This window comes from Nycticebus coucang, chromosome 21 (assembly GCF_027406575.1).
Source record: "Nycticebus coucang isolate mNycCou1 chromosome 21, mNycCou1.pri, whole genome shotgun sequence".
Lineage (NCBI taxonomy): Eukaryota > Metazoa > Chordata > Mammalia > Primates > Lorisidae > Nycticebus > Nycticebus coucang.
The window spans coordinates 45,564,594-45,582,227 of record NC_069800.1 but is presented as its reverse complement, the minus strand read 5'-3'; the positions used below and the strand labels follow the sequence as shown (position 1 = coordinate 45,582,227).

The 17,634-nt window shown below is 43.9% G+C and overlaps 1 protein-coding gene across 1 annotated transcript in view; it reads right to left on the bottom strand.

The window, feature by feature from the left end:
• Positions 1 to 17,634, bottom strand: part of PPP1R16B (protein phosphatase 1 regulatory subunit 16B) — a 110,891-nt gene that overhangs the window by 66,739 nt on the left and 26,518 nt on the right. Inside the window, exon 2 of the mRNA XM_053574314.1 lies at positions 11,762 to 12,112. Coding sequence (XP_053430289.1) covers positions 11,762 to 12,011 — 250 coding nt within the window. The 5' untranslated portion in view covers positions 12,012 to 12,112. The remainder of the gene's footprint in view (positions 1 to 11,761; positions 12,113 to 17,634) is intronic.

The window sequence follows — 17,634 nt, the reverse complement described above, 5'->3', positions numbered from 1 at the left end:
TCTCCTCTCCAACACACAAATATGCACACACAATCACTCAACAAGACAAGGAAACACACTAGTAGAACAAGTAGACCAAAATAATTGGACAAATCCAAGAAAAAGATGAATGACCAATAAGCTAATGAATAGGTATTCAACCTTAAATGTCTCAATTTTATACAAATTGAAACAACAGGGCTATTTTCCATATATCAAGTATATCCACAAAGGTGTGTTTCCAGTGCCATCATGCAGGGTTGATGTGGAAGGCAGTGGGGAGGAAGGCCTGATACCCACTGCTGATGCCACCTTCCTAATGACCAAATGAGTGGCTTATACTGAAACCTTGTAGAGTTTATATCCTTGAATCCAATGAACCTCTAAGAATCTACTTAAGTAAATAATCAAAGCTGTAGCCAAAACTTTCATACATTAATACTCAATACAGCATAATTTATAGCAGCAACAATTGGGAATAACCTCAAAATAAAATATAATAATAGGGAAGTGGTTGTACAAATCATAAACCATCAACAAGGTATATGAGGTCGTCATTAAAAATTTCTTTTTCCAAAGACCATATGAAGACAAGATAAAATATTCGACCTCACAACAACATTTGGCTCAGCCCACAATCCTTCCTTCTAGAAGTACCTTCTCCCTCTGCTTCTGATATGCCTCACTAGTCCAGTTTTCTTTCTACCTTCCCGGCAGATCATTCTTGGTTTGCTTGTCTTCTCTTTTCCTTCTAGGTATCCCAGAGCTTCCTCTTGGGGTCCTTTCTTTGCTCTATCTATCCTTGTTTCCCACATGATCTCACACAGCCCCCTGGCTTTGAAAAGATTGCATTTGTATGCTGATGGCTCCCAAAGTGCTCCCTTGAGCTCCAAATTCAGATTCTTCTACCTTCTGAGGACCTCCACTTGGATGTTCAAAGTGTATGTCAACTCAGAAAATCCCACAGAGGGTGGCTTATGCCTGTAATCATAGCATTCTGGGAAGCTAAGGTGGGTGGATCACTTGAGCTCAGGAGTTCCAGACCAGCCTGAGCAAGAGTGAGATCCCGTGTCTACTAAAAACAGAAACATTAGGAGACAGCACCGGAGCAAGTGAGAGCCGGACGGGCACGGGGCGACTCTGTGCCTCGCTGAGGAAAAATAACTAAACATGGGCAAAGGAGATCCTAAGAAGCCGAGAGGCAAAATATCATCATATGCATTCTTAGTGCAAACTTGTCGGGAGGAGCACAAGAAGCAGCACCCAGATGCTTCAGTCAACTTCTCAGAGTTTTCTAAGAAGTGCTCAGAGAGGTGGAAGACCGTGTCTGCTAAAGAGAAAGGAAAATTTGAAGATATGGCAGAGGCGGACAAAGCCCATTAAGAAAGAGAAATGAAAACCTATATCCCTCCTAAAGGGGAAACAAAAGAGAAGTTCAAGGATCCCAAAGCACCCAAGAGGCCTCTTGCAGCCTTTTTCTTGTTCTGTTCTGAGTATCACCCAAAAATCAAAGGAGAACATCCCGGCCTATCCATTGGTGATGTTGCAAAGAAGCTGGGGGAGATGTGGAATAACACTGCTGCGGATGACAAGCAGCCTGATGAATAGAAGGCTGCAAAGCTGAAGGAAAAATACAAAAAGGATATTGCTGCATACGGAGCTAAAGGAAAGCCTGATGCAGCAAAAAAGGGAGTCGTCAAGGCTGAAAAAGGCAAGAAAAAGAAGGAAGAGGAGGAAGATGAGGAGGATGAAGAGGAGGAAGATGAAGAAGAAAATGATGATGAATAAGTTGGTGTTAGCACAGTTTTTTTTCTTGTCTATAAAGCATTTAACCCCCCTGTACACAACTCGCTCCTTTTAAATAAAAAAACTGAAATGTAAAAAAATAAATAAATAAAAAATAAAAATAGAAACATTAGCCAGGCGTGGTGGTACACACCTGTAGTCTCAGCTACTTGGGAGGCTGAGGCAAGAAGATCACTTGAGCCCAGGAGTTTGAAGTTACTGTGAGCTACAATACCAGGGCACTCTAGCCCAGCAGTTCTCAGTGTGTGGGTCACAACCCACAGGAACTGTGTTAAAGGGCCACGGCATTAGGAAGGTTGAGAACCATTGCTCCAGCCTAAGGCAACAAAGTAAGACTGCGTTAAAAAAAATTTTCAACACGATGCTGATCCTCTCTAAACCCCTACCTCCCCCTCCTCTATTCCAGTCTTCAGATCTCAAAATTTAGCACTACTGGTATCCACCTAGGTGCTCAAGCCAGAAACCCAGGAGTCATCCTTGAGTCATGTATCTCTTGCTCATCTACTGCCACATAAGGAAAAAAAGCTTTTTCTTGGGGCTATGACGTTTTATTAGGTCAAGAGACCCATGAGTGGCATAGGCTTCACAAGGCACCAGGCTCAAAACTAGTGTGAGTTAAATACAACTCACAAGGCAGTTCATGAGCTTGACCTAATAAAACACTGTAGGCCCAAGGAAAAAAATGCTTTTCAGTATGGCAGTCAATGTGTTAAACATACACCTTCTATCCCAGTCTTCAAGGGTCAGTCAGTATCTTCCCCCACCCACATCTCTCCCCCACCCTTCTACCCGCCATCTGTCCTCAAACACCCATCCTCAAGCACACCAAGCGCGTGCCCATGGCAGGCCTTTTGTATGCTTCCTCTAGACTCCTCCACAGTCAGGGCTCAGTCCAATCTTCAGAGCCCCTCTCCCAGACGCCAGGGCTCACGCAGTTGCCTGCCTCCCTCATCCTTTATTTGTGTCATTACTCTGTTCAGGTTCTTCAAAGCACTAATTTTGCTGCATGCACAAGTGAACGTTAGGGCAAAAGTTGTTTTTCAAACTCACTCTGTGCTTGTGCATAGATCCAAGGGTTGAAGACATCTGAGCAGCCACTCTGTGCCCTATCTGTCCCTCCAGATCCGCCCTTCTCCGTGTCTGGGGAAGCCACCCCACTTGGACTATGTCAAGGGCTTCCTTACATTCTGCTATCTCATTAGGTTTGGTAATGACACCGGCAGATGGCCGCAGCGTCAAGTGGAAGCCACCATTTTTGTCAGGCACCCCCTCTGCATACAGTACCTCCTTTAGGTCCCAGTAGTTTCAATGTCCCTTGTCCCTTCAGTTCCCAGGGGTTATAACATCTCCCCACTTTCACTGGTCAGGGTACCACCCGATTCCTTCTTGGTTCCCATAAACCAATGTTTCTCCAAGTGGTTTCCAAGACTCTTCCAGGGTATAGAGGAGATCAAAACTATTTTTATAATAATGTTTACATGTTGTTTGCTTTTTTCCACTGTGTTTACATTTGCACTGATGGTATTAAAACAATGGTGGGTAAAACTATTATTGCTTTAATAGTCCAGGGACACCAAACCATACCAGCAATCAGAATATTTTTAACTATTTTATATATACAGGTGAAGAAAAATAATTGATACCAGTTTTCCTTAAAAATGTCCTTGATGAAGCAGTAAAATGTAGTAATTTTATTAAATCTCAATCCTTAAGTAAATGTCCCTTTAATATTCTGTGTAATAAATGAGAAGTACAACCATTGTCTCAGCCTGCATTCCTTGAGCCATTGTTTAAGCTATGTACTAAGCTAGCCTCTTCTCTTAAGAAGCACGATTTTACTTAATGAATAGAAAACAATGTTTTGTTTTGTTTTTAGACAGAGTCTCACGCTGTCGACCTTGGTAGAGTGCTCTAGTGTCACAGCTCACAGCAAACTCAAACTCCTGGGCTTAAGCGATCCTTTGCCTCAGCCTCCCAAGTAGCTGGGACTATAGGCGCCGGCCACAACACCCAGCTATTTTTTTTCGTTGCAGCTGTCATCGTTGTTTTAGCTGGCCCAGCCTTGGTGTACATGGCCAGCACCCTACCCATTGAGCTACGGGTGCCACATAGAAAACAATGGTTATTCAGACTTAAGTATTTAGCAGACACTTTTTTCTAAAATCAACTAAAGACTCTTTTCATAACTGACAGTGTTTATTACAAATGGTAGAATTTGAATTTTTAAGCAAAAATTAGAATTTTAGGAAACTAGCATAGCCACTGTGAGCTTACAGTTTCCAGTACTTGAATTTTCTGGTGAGATTAATGTTAAAACTATACATTTTTAAACATTGTATAATGAAATGTGTCAACATTTGGAAGATCTGCAGTAGGCAGTGAACCTCTATTTTCTAACAGACCAATATATGGTGTTTACAAAAGTACACATGGGTAAAAGAGCCACTCAAAATGCAAGCCAGACTACTAGGTTTTAATGTAACAGAGTGAGAAAAGTTAAAAATTGATAATGTCTCCAGATTCCATGTAGCAATTAACCTTTAAAAAACTTGTTGAGTTTAAATGTAGTATCAAAGAATACCCACAATTATCTGTAAAAGCAATTAAAATATTTCCTTCCTTTCCTAACTGTATGTCTGTATGAGGTAAGATTTTCTTCTTTTTCTTTTTTTGCAGTTTTTGGACGGGCTGGGTTTGAACCCACCACCTCTGGTTTATGGAGCCAGTGCCCTACTCCTTTGAGCCACAGGTGCCGCCTGAAGTAAGATTTTCTTTACTTCAAAATAACACACAACAGATTGAGTGCAGAAGCAGATAAGACAAACCAACTGTCCCCTATTAAGTCAGACCTTAAAAAGATTTGCAAACGTATAAGGCAAAGATGCTCTCCTTGTTATTTTCTTTGTTTTGAAAATATCACCATTTTTCATAAACATATTTATGTTAACGTGTGGTGGTTTTTTTTTTTTTTACGTGTGGTGGTTTTAAAACATGTCCACAAATACTTTTCTCTTAAAGAGACAGAGCTAAATTCCCTTCCCCTTGAGTGTGGGCTGGACTTGGTGAGTCATTTCTTATGAATAGAATATGGTGAAGTGATAATATGTGATTTCCAATGCCAGGTCATAAAGGCACATCGCTTCCTCTTATCTCTTGGATCCCTCACTTCAGCTGTCCTATATGAGACAGCTATATGGCAAGAGGCTGAGGCCTCCCACCAAGAGCTGTGTGAGTGAGACATATTGGGAGTGGGTCATCCGCTCCCAGGTAAACCTCAACATTGCCACAATCTCATGAACCACCCAGCTAAGCTGCCCTGGATTCCTGAGCCACACAAATTGTGTGAGACAAGAAATGTTTATTATTTTAAGCTGCTAAATTTTGAGCTCATCTGCTCATCTGCTATATACTACATAATATAAGCACAACAGATAATGAGCTGATTGTTCTGATTTAATAAGTGAATCAATATTTTTTTAATTCTTCAGTTTTAATTTCTAATACAGCAAATATGGGTTGATAAAACCCAGTTAAACAAAAGGTCTCAGGAGTTATCAGTTGTTAGGAATATAAAAGGTTACATCACATTTTAAGTTATTTTTTAAAATAAAAAAAGAATATAAAAGGACTCATATCAAAAGGTTTAAGGACCACTGCCCTAAACTCTTTGCGAATCCTTTTCTTTTTGTTCTGCACTTCTAAAATTTTCTAGAACAAGGATGCATTATTTTTATAATTAGAAGAAAAGAAACTTCCATTTTAAAAATCACCAAAAGTGAAAGCCAGAGCTATTTTCTGCAGATTAGCCAATGGTTTAGAAAGTGGCCTACAGAGCCCAGGTGTCCAGCAGTGAGCCTGCGGGTAGGGGCATTTTGCAGGGGGGAGGAATGGGTGGGTGGACATCATTCCAGCACCCACCAGCCTAACCTCAGTCAGAACAGGCTCCTTCATCTGTTTTACATATGGGATTCCTGCATAATATTTTATTAAAAGAAAACTTTCCAGGCCAGGCGTGGTGGCTCATGCCTATAATGCTAGCATTCTGGGAGGCCAAGGCTGGTGGATCCCCTGAGCTCAGGAGTTTAAGCCCGGCCTGAGCAAGGGTGAGCCCCCCATCTCTACTAAAAATAGAAAAACTAGCCAGGTGTAGTGGTGAGCACCTGTAGTCCCAGCTACTCAGGAGGCTGAGGCAAGAGGATCGCTTGAGCCTATGAGTTTGAGGTTGCTGTGAACTATGATGACACTCAAGCCATGGCACTCTACCCAGGACCACCAAGTGAGACTCTGCCTTGAAGAAAAGAAAAAGAAAGAAAAGTTTCCACTGCTTAAAAAGTGTTTGAAAACCTCTACAGTGAGAATAATGGTTAAATTTAATAAGAGTTGAATTTAGAGTACAGAAGAGTCAAACTTTTTTTTAATGAGAACAGAGTTTCTATGAAGGAAACCTTACACATTTTGAGAGAAAACAAAAGCCCTAATAACATACATTCACTGGTTTCTACACTCGCCCAAGAAGTTACACCTGGGGATAAAAGGCTTATTTGGGGGCCCACAAAATGAAGGGCCCAAGAGGCCAGCAGAAACACTAGGATCTTTAAAGCCAAAAGAAACACAGATCACAAGGGAGAAGTTATCTTGTGTTCCAGGGAAAACCAAAAGCAAGAGGTGCCCAGACACTGTGGTTAAAAGCATGGGGCTTCCAAGACAACTAATCCAGATTTGAGTCCTGGGTCTGACACTTAAAACCTGTGAGTCTGGTCCGATGTGATGATTCAAGCCTGTAATTCCAACACTTTAGGAGGCCCATGTGGGAGGATTATTTGAGGCCAGGAGTTAAGACCAAACTGGGCAACGCAGTTTAGACAGCCACCTCTACAAAAAATTTAAAAAATATTAGCCTGGTGTAGCAGTGCCCATCTACAGTCTCAGCTACTCAGGAAGCTGAGTTAGGAGAATTTCTTGAGCCTAGGAGTTCAAGGCTAGTGAGCTATGATTGGACTACTGCACTTCAGTTTAGGTAACAGAGCAAGACTCTGCCTCTTAAAAAAGTAAAAAAAAAAAACCTGTGCGACTTTGGAAAATGACAGCCTCCCTGAGTGAGCTTCAGATTCCTCATCCATAAAACAGCGTTTGAGAGTATAACATGGTACAGCCATTTGGGAAAACAGTTTAGCAGTTTCTTAAAAAGTTAAACATAAATGTATCATATGACCCAGCAATTCTGCTTCCAGGTAACTACCCAAGAGAAATGAAAACGTATCTCCTGACAAAGACTTGCACACAAATGCGCTTAGCAGCATGAATCATCAGAACCCGAAATGTTCTAATGTTCTTCCACTAGTAAATGGATAAACAAAATGTGGCCAGTCACTAGAATGAAATACTACATGGCAATAAAACGGAAGGAGGGCCTGATCTGTGCTCCGACCCAGATGAATCCTGAAAACAGTATCCTAGATGAAGGAAGCGTATCACTAAAGATCACATGTTGTATGATTCCATGTAAATGAAATGTCCACAAAGGACAAATATTAATAGAGAGAGAGACAGAAAGAGACAGAAAGAGAGACAGAAAGTTTGCCTGGGACTGGGGAACCAAGAGTCATTGCAAATGGGCAAGAGGCTTCTTTTTGGGGTGCTGGAAATTTTGTAAAACTAGATTGTGAAGGATGTAACTCTGTATATTTACTGAAAATCACTGAATTCCACACTTACGATGGGTAAATTGTATGTTATGTAAATTAGACCCAAGCTATTTTTTTTTTAAAATATGGTTCGACTTTCTAACCTCAGAGGAGTAACTGAGATAATACACATTAACACAGGCTGCCTGGTACAGAGTAAATACTTGATAAAGAATGACAATGACAACAAAATATACGATTATAATGGGTTATGTAAATGCAGAAAACAACAATTTTTATCACTTATATATAGTTCTTGCCATACCATTTCAATATGTATCAACTCAATTTAAAGTCCTCCCAACAACTTTATGAGGCACATGTATTAATTACCATACCATTTTTGCAGATGGGGAATTTGAGGCACCAAGCAGTTAAGTAACTTCCCCAAGACTGCACAGTAAATGGTAGAGCTGGGATTTGAATCCTGGAGGATGAACTGCAGAGAATTTGTGGCCTCATGGCCACATGTGGCCTTCCAGCACCCCAAGTGTGGCTTCTTGACGGAATCCAAACTTTGTTAAAAGGATTTGTTCTGTAACATCTGGGTTCAGTCAAAAGGCCATACTCAAGGATCCAGAAGGCCACATATGGTGCCCGCCCTCCCAGGTGTGACCCTACTCTGTCTGTCAGTAAATATCCCTATGCATGGAGTTACTGCTCTACCCAGGGCTGGAGGGGATGGGGGATAGAGAAATGGTCACAGAGGCTCTCCAGAGGAGGTCACAGCAGGAGTTAGTCAGGGGAAGAGTGTCCAGAGGTAACCTGCTAAGGGATAGAAGTCAGAGAACACAGGGCCTGGCGGGTGGGGGGGAGGCAGGAGTAGCTGCAGCAGCGAGGGTGGGGCTCAGGCAGGGCTGGGGGCAGGGCCCCCTAGCTTAAAGGCAGTGAGGGCCACAGGAGGAAATTCAGTGAGTTAGTACCCAGGCTGCCTTTCTGGGGAACAACTCACATTACCCAGGCAGGTGGGGGAGGTTGACTCAGAGGCTGCTATGAGCTCAGGGGAGCGGGGGAGCTGCCACCCCACGCTCCCACCCCGCTGTGAGCTAACACCCCAGCAGCCTCCCAAACGCCAGCTCCACCAGCAAGCAGAAGCCGTTCCCAGCCAGCTGGGCGCAGCGGGCTCTGTTACGCTGCCAGGCTGCTGAGCACAACTCAGCGATATCACGGGCTGACTGATGGCAGGCACCCCCACCCCACCACCCCCCATCCTAATCCAGCCACCTCTGGACCCCAGGGACACTCTCGCCTCACCTCCACAGCCTGCCACAGAGCACAGTGCTCTGACCCCTCCGTGCTTATTTGGATGTATCCAGAGCTGGAGGAACAGCCCATGGGGTCTAGCGCTTTTCTCATTCAAATTTAATACCTTTCCATCCATCTCTTCCATTTTTTCACTTCTGTTCTAGATAAGCATTTGCAAATGTTCACAAAACATTTACCGAGGGACAGGCAAAACTACTGGAAAAATCTACATCAGTAAGGAACTAGATCAAAATTTTGGTGAATCCATACCATGAAATACTGCATAGTAGTTAAAAAGAATGACTTAGATCTACCGAACTGTATGTCCCTGGCATGAAAATATCTACAAGATGCACTGTTGGATAAAAAAAAAAGGAAATTGCAGAATAACATATCCAGGATGTCATCACTTATATAAAATCTTTTTTAAATTGGACTCTATGTCTCTCCGTAAGTAAATGTGAAAAATGGGAGGGAAACACATCAAAATGACATCAGTCGTGATGAAGGAATGGAGGGAATTGACTTTACACTTTGCACACTTCTTTGTTGCTTGCTTTTTACAAGAAGAAGATGCTAGTGCAGAACTGGTTCTTAAAAACCTTAAAGTCTGTGAACACAGACACAAGTGTGTTAAAATTATCACTGGATTGGGGCAGGGCTTAGGGTATCCTTTCAAAGAGTTGTCATACCCAGAATCTTGTCTAATTCTGCCGCAGCCTATTGAGGGCAAGCATTCAAAATCCCATTTTACGGATTTAAAAAATGGACTAGAGAGGTGAAGCAAGCTGCCCAAGGTCACAGGCAGGGAGGGCTGCAAGGCACTGTCCCTGGAACTCCGAGTCCAGGGCTCTCACCAGTCACAGGGCTGCAGGCAAGGGGCGGGGCCCGGGCAGGGGGCGGGGCCCGGGCAGGCTGCTGGGGAGGCGCCACCCGGGCAGTTCTGAGCCGGCACGTCCTGCTCCTGGAGCCAACGAAAGTCCCTCGGGGAGGGGGAAATGGGGCTTTGTTAGGGAAGAAGTGAGTGAATAGTGAGGGATGAGAGGAAAGCTGATGAACCGCCGCCCCCAGCAAAAATTAAACATCATGATGAACCACCCACTGAGTGGGACGGGGCTGCCACGTCACTAGGCAAACCACGCGTGGGAAGGAGCTTAGCGGGGCCGTGTCCCCGAGCATGAGATTTCACCCTCTCTCATGGGGGCTGCTCGGCTCCCCGGCTCTCAGCTAAGCTGTTTCCAGCAGCGTGGGGCGAGGTATGCTCTTCTGCTCATTTCCTGGAGCCCTCTGTAAGCAGAATGGAAACGGAATCATGCTTCTCAGAAGGTTCTAGAACCTGAAGAGCCAAGTGAACAAACCCCAACACCCTCTTGTGCCACCACCACGTCTTAGACATTTTGCTTTAGTGCCAAATGTCTGAAGGGCACGCAGAGGGACCCAGGAAACGGTGCAAGGCCTCTCCAGGCATGGCCAGGAAAGCTTTGTACATAGGGATAGGCTAAAGTCTCTGCAGGGAACAAACCTCAGCCTCACAATGAGCAGGCACAATCCCTTCAGGACGTGTCAGGAGAAGAGGTTCAGGTTTAACAGTGGACCCTCCATTCCTTCTCAAAATGCGAAGCAAACTTACAAGGCCATGAGGGTAGAGACAAGAGCTTGGATGCTGGGGGCTGTAATCCTGCCCTGTCACCTTGGTTAAGGTTCTGAATCTTTCTGAGTCTCAGTTTCCCCATCTGTAAAATGGGTATTATTGTGGCACAGATCATGATAGTTTGATAAAGAGACACATAATAATATAATTAAATAAAATATATCAAGTACGGGCATCCATCAAATCTGGAAACCTGAGATTATATAAAGGTGTATATGTGTTTGTTTATATTTATTTATTCATTCACTTTGCAGAGTGAAAACTTCCTAGGTAACATTATGTATATTTGTCTATGTTTTCAGTTCTGTGGACATCCTATGATAATATAAACATAATGAAATAAAAACTGATAATATTATAAAATAAAACATTAATAACTACTTGGCATAAGGGACCATGTCCAAGAACTTCACAGGGATTATCTAATTAATGTTCACAGCAAGCTGTCTTATTAGCTCCATTTTACAGGGGTAGAAACTAAGTACAGAGCCAAAGTGACATATATACTTGACAGGCTCACATAGGCAACTGACAAAGCCCATTTTAGATCCAAGTAGTCTCATTTCAGAGTCTAGGCCCTTAAACATCCCTCTACACCATTTATGTCTGCAGTGATGGCTAAATAAAATGGGACAGCATACAGAGAGTGGGATTTGGCACTGAGAAGGGACTTAAGAAATGCAAACTCCTGTAAGTATTGAGATCTTGGAGAGGAAAAATCAGATCCACCTTGTTCACTACTATATCTAGAATAGTAATGCACAAAGAGCAGGTTGTCAGTAAATACTGCATTTGGCCATGTATATATGGACACTTTTTTGCCTAAACTTTCGAGGGAAAAATAAGGATTTGCATTATACATGGGTGGTACTACTTGTTACCACTGGAACATAAAATTTCTTGTACCGTATCTATTCTTGTATTTTGTAATTATTTGTTACATAAGATTTCTAGTACCATAAGATGTTAAAAAAAATGCTAAAATTCCTTTATAATATAAAAAAAGTACCTAAATATAAACAAAAATTTGAATTAAAAATTAAAATGAAAGATTGTTTTCCTGGAAGTTTCGACCAAAAAGTGGGTGTGCGTTATATACACACGGAACAATTATACCCAGCAAAACATGGTATTGGTAGGAGAGAAGGAAAATCATTCAGATCTTCATTAGCCAAAGACTGGAATGATTGTCTGTCCCCCCCCTCCCCACCAATCCCTGCCCCCCCAACAAAAAAAGTCTTAGATAAATTCAAAGCTTTTCCTAGGAGCATTCAGCTCCCAAGACACGTGCCTAGTCCACACCTCTATGGCAGGGATCCTGGAATCCAAACCCTGAACAGGACCAGACGGCTACCAGCCACCAGCCCCCAGCCAGCAAGACTCAGAAGGGGCCTACCTTCCTCGGCATCGTTCCTCAGCGAGGCCTCCAGGAGGGCCACGCTGGCCTCAAAAGACACCTTCTTGCGGCGGCCACCTGTGCTGCGCTTCCGCTCGTGTTTGCGCTTGCGGTGTTGCAAGTCCTGCTCGTACTGTGCCCACTTCTTCAGCTGCTGGGCCCGGCGCTTCTGGGCAGCACGCAGCCGCTCCAGCGTCGGCACCTTCTCCAGCAGCTGCAGCTCCGTCAGCAGGTCCACGTGGCTGGCCATGGCCACCGCGCCTCCCCACGCCCTGGCTGGGGGCTAGCACGGTGCGCCACGGGCCAGGGAGACGCGGGGGCTCCTGTGGGGCTGGGGCCTCATGGTGGTGCCTGTGGCAACAAGAGAGACACAGATGGTCAGACGTGTCAGGATGGAAAACTCAGATCTGATTATATCACCCCAAATTCAAAACTCTTTGGAGATTTTCTTTCCATTGCTCTCCAAACAAAAGTGCAAATCCTTACAGAAGCCTTCAGTCCCAGCAAGGTCTGGCTGTGCTGTCTAATGCAGCATCAATGGCCACATGTGATTACTGAATTTTTTTTCTTGAGACAGGATTTTGCTCTGTTGCCCAGGCTATAGTGCAGTGGCATCGTCACAGCTCACTCAAACTTCTGGGCTCAAGCCATCCTCCTGCTTCAGCCTCCTGAGTAGCTGGGACTACAAATGCCTGCCACCAGGCCTGGCTAAATTTCTAAAAATGTTTTTGTAAAGAAATGGTCTCTTGGGCGATGCCTGTGGCTCAGTGGGCAGGGCGCTGGCCCCATATACTGAGGGTAGCGGGTTCGAACCCGGCCCCAGGCAAACTGCAACAAAAAATAGCCAGGCATTATGGTAGACGCCTGTAGTCCCAGCTACTTGAGAGGCTGAGAGGCTGAGGCAAGAGAATCACCTAAGCCCAGGAGTTAGAGGTTACTGTGAGCTGTGACACCTTGGCACTCTACCAAGGGCGATAAAGTGAAACTCTGTCTCTAAAACGAAAGGAAGAGAAGAGGAGAGGAGAGGAGAAGAGGGGAGGGGAGAGGAGAGGAGGGGAGGAGAGGAGAGGAAAGAAAAGAAGGAAAGAGTCTCTCTATGTTGCCCAGGCTGGCCTCAAACTCCTGGCCACAAGTGACCCTCAGCCTCCTAAACAATTTAGTTCCTCAGCTGTACTAACCACATTTCAAGTGTGCAATTGCCACATGCTTCATATTTTTTGTTTTTGAAAACAGTTATTTTTTAACAAAACATTATATAATGGTACATAAATATTATATTTTTGTATCATAAAAATATATATTGTTGTATTGTTATAACCCATCATGGGTTTGTTGTTTTCGAAAGGGATTAATACTATTTTTTAATTTCTCGGTATTCATTTACAATATGATCAATATCGACAGACATAATCTACACAAACAAAAGCTCTTTGGGATTCTCAATTTAAGAGGATAAAAAGATCTTAAGACCAAAAAGATTTAAAACTGCACTCTGGGGGGCTGAGGCAGGAAGATCGCTTGAGCTCAAAAATTCAAGACCAGCCTGAGCAGGAGTGAGACCCAGTCTCTACTAAAAATAGAGAAGTTAGCCAAGCATCATGGTAAGCAGCTGTCGTCCCAGCTACAAGGAAGGCTGAGGCAAAAGGATGGCTTGAGCCCAGAACTATGAGATTGCTGTGAGCTAGTATGACTCCATGGAACAGAGTGAGACTTTGTCTCAAAAAAACAACAACAACAAAACCCTACTGAACTCTTAGGGGAACCTGGAAACTCTTACTTGAAGTTTCCTTCTTTGTATGACCTTTAAAAAGGGGGTGGGGGGAAAACCCACAGACCTGAGGTCAACAAAATGTCACGAGTCTGAAGCCAGCTGGTCTTCATGTCATCGTGGACCCTGTGGTTCCTCAGACAGAGGAAAGGGGTCTTGGGACAATCAGCTGAACCCCTTCAAACCTGTTTCACCACTGCAAAATGTTCTATCTACCTCCCCGGCAAGTTAAGGGCAAGGTGTTTAAGGAATAAAAAGAGCTGGCCAAAAAAGTTAAACAGTGAATAGCAAAGAGACCCAAGAAGAAGAGCAGGGGAATGAAACGAAGCTCATCTGTGAGCCAAGGCTGCTGGCAGGTGGTTAGGTGACAGGGAAAGCTGGGTACAGGTCTACATCTGTGTACTGCGGAAATGCTTCCTATCACAAAGGGGTCAGGATGGCCCTGGCTTCAGGAAGCCTTGTGAATGTCCTGAGTCCCCTGTTTCGCCCTGCCTCTCGAAATGCCCTTCTTCAGAGGCTAAAAAACCTTAGGAGCTCAGGTTGGATCAGATTACTCTTCAGGCCTCTTCCAGCTTGGAAAGTAAACAGACAATATGGAAGGGGCTGGCTTGGAAATGCTCACAGGGCAGAGGTCCCAGCGTTCTGAGTAGGTCGGACCTCCAGTGTTAATGAGCCAATGGCCAGGCAGGAAACAAGCTAACCGACTTTGGTTGCCTTTTGTTGGGTTTTGTTTTGACTATCTTGCGTTTTTAATTAATTGGTTAAACTTTTTATTTTGAGATCATTGTTATAACATGCGGTGGTAACAACAATACAGAGAGCTCCCACGTACCCAGTTTATCCTAATGGTAGCATCTTGAAAATTACTGTACAATATCACAGCCAGGAACCTGACATAGTTACGATCTACCAACATTATTCAGATTTCTCCAGTTTAACATGTATGTATTTGAATGTATGTGTTTTGTGCAATTTTATCCATGTACCCACCAGCATGGTCAAGATACAGTTCCTCCACCACAAGGATCCCTCTTGATCGTCATTATAGCCTTACCATCTCCTTTCCTAAGCACTCCCTCAAAACCACTTCGGTCCCTGACCGGACCTTTACTAATCTGTTCCCTATCTGTAGAATTTTCTCATTTCAAAATATGTTATGTAAATAGAATCAGATAGCAGGGAACCTATGGGGGACTGGCTTTTTTTCATTCAGCATCAATCCTTTGAGATTCATCCAAATGGCATGTCTCCATAGTTCATTCCCTTTTGTTGCTGAGTGGTATCCTGTCTTATGGATGGCCCCATTTTTTTTTAACCATTCACCCATCGAAAAACATCTGTATTGTTTCCAACTGGGGGCTACAGGTTTCTGTGTGAACATCGTTGCTGTTTCTCAGGGGTAAATGTCCAAGATACGATCGATGGGTCATATGCTAATCGCATGTTTAGTTTTAGAAGAAACTGCCAAACTATTTTCCAAGGTGGCTGGCTGCAGCAGTTTTCATTCCTTCCAGCAACATCTGAGTGATCCAGTTCTTCTGTGAGCATTTGGTGTTGTCACCGCCTTCTATTTTAGCCATTTAGGTATTTTGGTTGCTTTTTTAGAAGTAAGGAGTGCAAGGGAGTTGAATTCACAACCACACAGTACCATCATGATGGTCAGACTTCACTGGAAGCCAGCAGATACATGTTTATTTCATCCCACGTCCTCATAGGAGCAAACATTTAATGAACACCTGCTGTGTGACAAGCCCTGATTCAGAGACCAGGATCAGGGACCAGCTCTGCCATCTAGGAAATCACTGTCTGTCACTCTATCTATAAATCCTTTAAATCCTCCCAACAACCTAATGAAATTGGTACTATTGCGATGCCCATTTTTCAGATAAGAACATTGAGGCCCAGAGAAATTAAGTAATTCATGGTACAAAGTTAGAAGAGCCATCTGCCTGGGGCTCTCCCTGGTAAGAAACAACTGATCTGACTCTCAGAGGATGAACAGGAAGTGGCCAGGTGAGAGCAGTAGACACAGGCCGAGAGGAAGTTTGGCAATGTTCAAAGGCATGCAGAGAGGCTGGCCACAACGCGGGGAATTCTGGGAACCAACACACACAAACATGGTCTGGAGAGGACATGGCTGCCCAGCCCATAAGGAACAGTGACCCACTTGTGGCTGTGGGCCAAACTTAACCAGAAAGTCCCCTGCAGTCCACATCATGGGGGTTTTTCTTTTTCTTTTTTATTTTGATACAGAGTCTCAAGCTGCCCTGGGTAGAGTGCTGTGGCATCACAGCTCACAACAATCTCCAACTCTTAGGCTTAAGTGATTCTGTTGCCTCAGCCTCCCAAATAACCAGGACTACAGGTGCCCACCACAACGCCCAGCTAATTTTTGTTGTTGTTGTTGTTGTTGCAGTTGTCATTGTTCTTTTAGCTGGCCAGGGCTGGGTTCGAATCCACCAGCCTCAGTTTACCTGGCCGGTGCCCTACCCACTGAGCTGTGGGTGCTGCCCCATCATGTGGGTTTGTTTGGCTTTAGTCCACACCATGTTTTACATTTTAATTCATAACCAGCATTTCAAACTTGGAGATTTTTTCCCCCAATATCAGATTTCCAGCTTCTCTCGGAACATCTCAGCATCTGGCCATGCTGCGCTCACTGGTAACCATCAACAGGTGTGAGCAGGACTGTCTCCTTAGAAAGGACACTTACACTTTTGTTTACCGCAGTCACCATTACTCCCCAGTTACCCCTGCAGACTCCTTTACTAATTGACATCACTTGCTGTTCCCATGGTCATTTGAGTTTGCAAGCCCTGTCATGGCCAGAATGGGCTCCTATATCTGGCTCCAATCTGCACAAAAAAGGGAAGGTGGTCTGTGAGTCTCCCCAACACAGAGCAGGACCAAAGTACAGACAAGCAGTTGTGTGCACCCAACTTGGCCTGCGGAGGTGTCCAACAAGCAATTCAACAAAAGTACTTGAAGTCAGTGACTGTCTCAGGAGGTGGCAAGTTCCCCATCACTTACGGGTTTCCCACCACTTATTGGAGGACTGGGCTATGTATCCTGGGAGATTTCTTTCAGCCTTAAGATTCTATATGCAGTTACTCCATCATTACTGACCACCTCTTAAGTGGGAGGTACCAAAACATGCCAAAAATAAAAGGTAATGGTACTGATCATTTACCCGGTTACAAAGCACTTTATCCCTTTCAAAGAATTTCCCTAGCCATCATCTCAGCCAAGAGCTTCCATAAATGTGGAAAGAGAATCCACCCCAAAGGAATTTTCAAAAGCACAGAGAAAAGGCTTAGCCCTATGAACCCCCCTGGCCCAGACCAATTTAATCCCATCCTCGAATTGCCCAGCAAGTTTCACGTTATTTCACTTAATCATCATTATTTACCATTAATCTAAGAATATGGATTAAGCACTGTTAATGAATACAGGAAATATGGGAATATAGGAAAAGATGATCAAACCAGTTTTCCACATTCTGGGGATATAGGACAAGACCAGTTTTCCAGGTCTTCGTGGGTCCGAAATGTTAATAGAATATGGACCCACACAGAGAGCAAGGTGTACCCCTTTCATTTCTTTTTTAATCTTTCAGACTTTCGTTAGTCTATGCTAATAGGCCCTTCCTGTCTTTATAACCATGCCACTCTCCCTCCTAAATAAAGAGCAAGCAGGCCTCAACCTCCATGGAGCTCTATTAGGCTCCATTGGGCTCCACTGGGCTTGCAACTATATAGCATAGGACTAATAACATTATTTTGTTTTCTGTGGATTTGCTTTCATAGTTACTGTTTATTTGTGATAGTGGTATCAATTTTTTTTCTGTTTTTTGAGACAGAGTCTCACTTTGTTGACCTCAGTAAAATGCCATGGTGCCATAGCTCACAACAACCTCAAACTCTTGGGCTCAAAGCGATTGTCTCGCCTCAGCCTCCAAGTAGCTGGGACTACAGGCGCCCCCCACAACACCGGCTATTTTTTAGAGATGGGGTCTCACTCTTGCTCAGGTTGGTCTTGAACTCTTCAGCTCAGGCAATTCACCTGCCTCAGCCTCCCAGAGTGCTAGGATTACAGGCATGAGCCA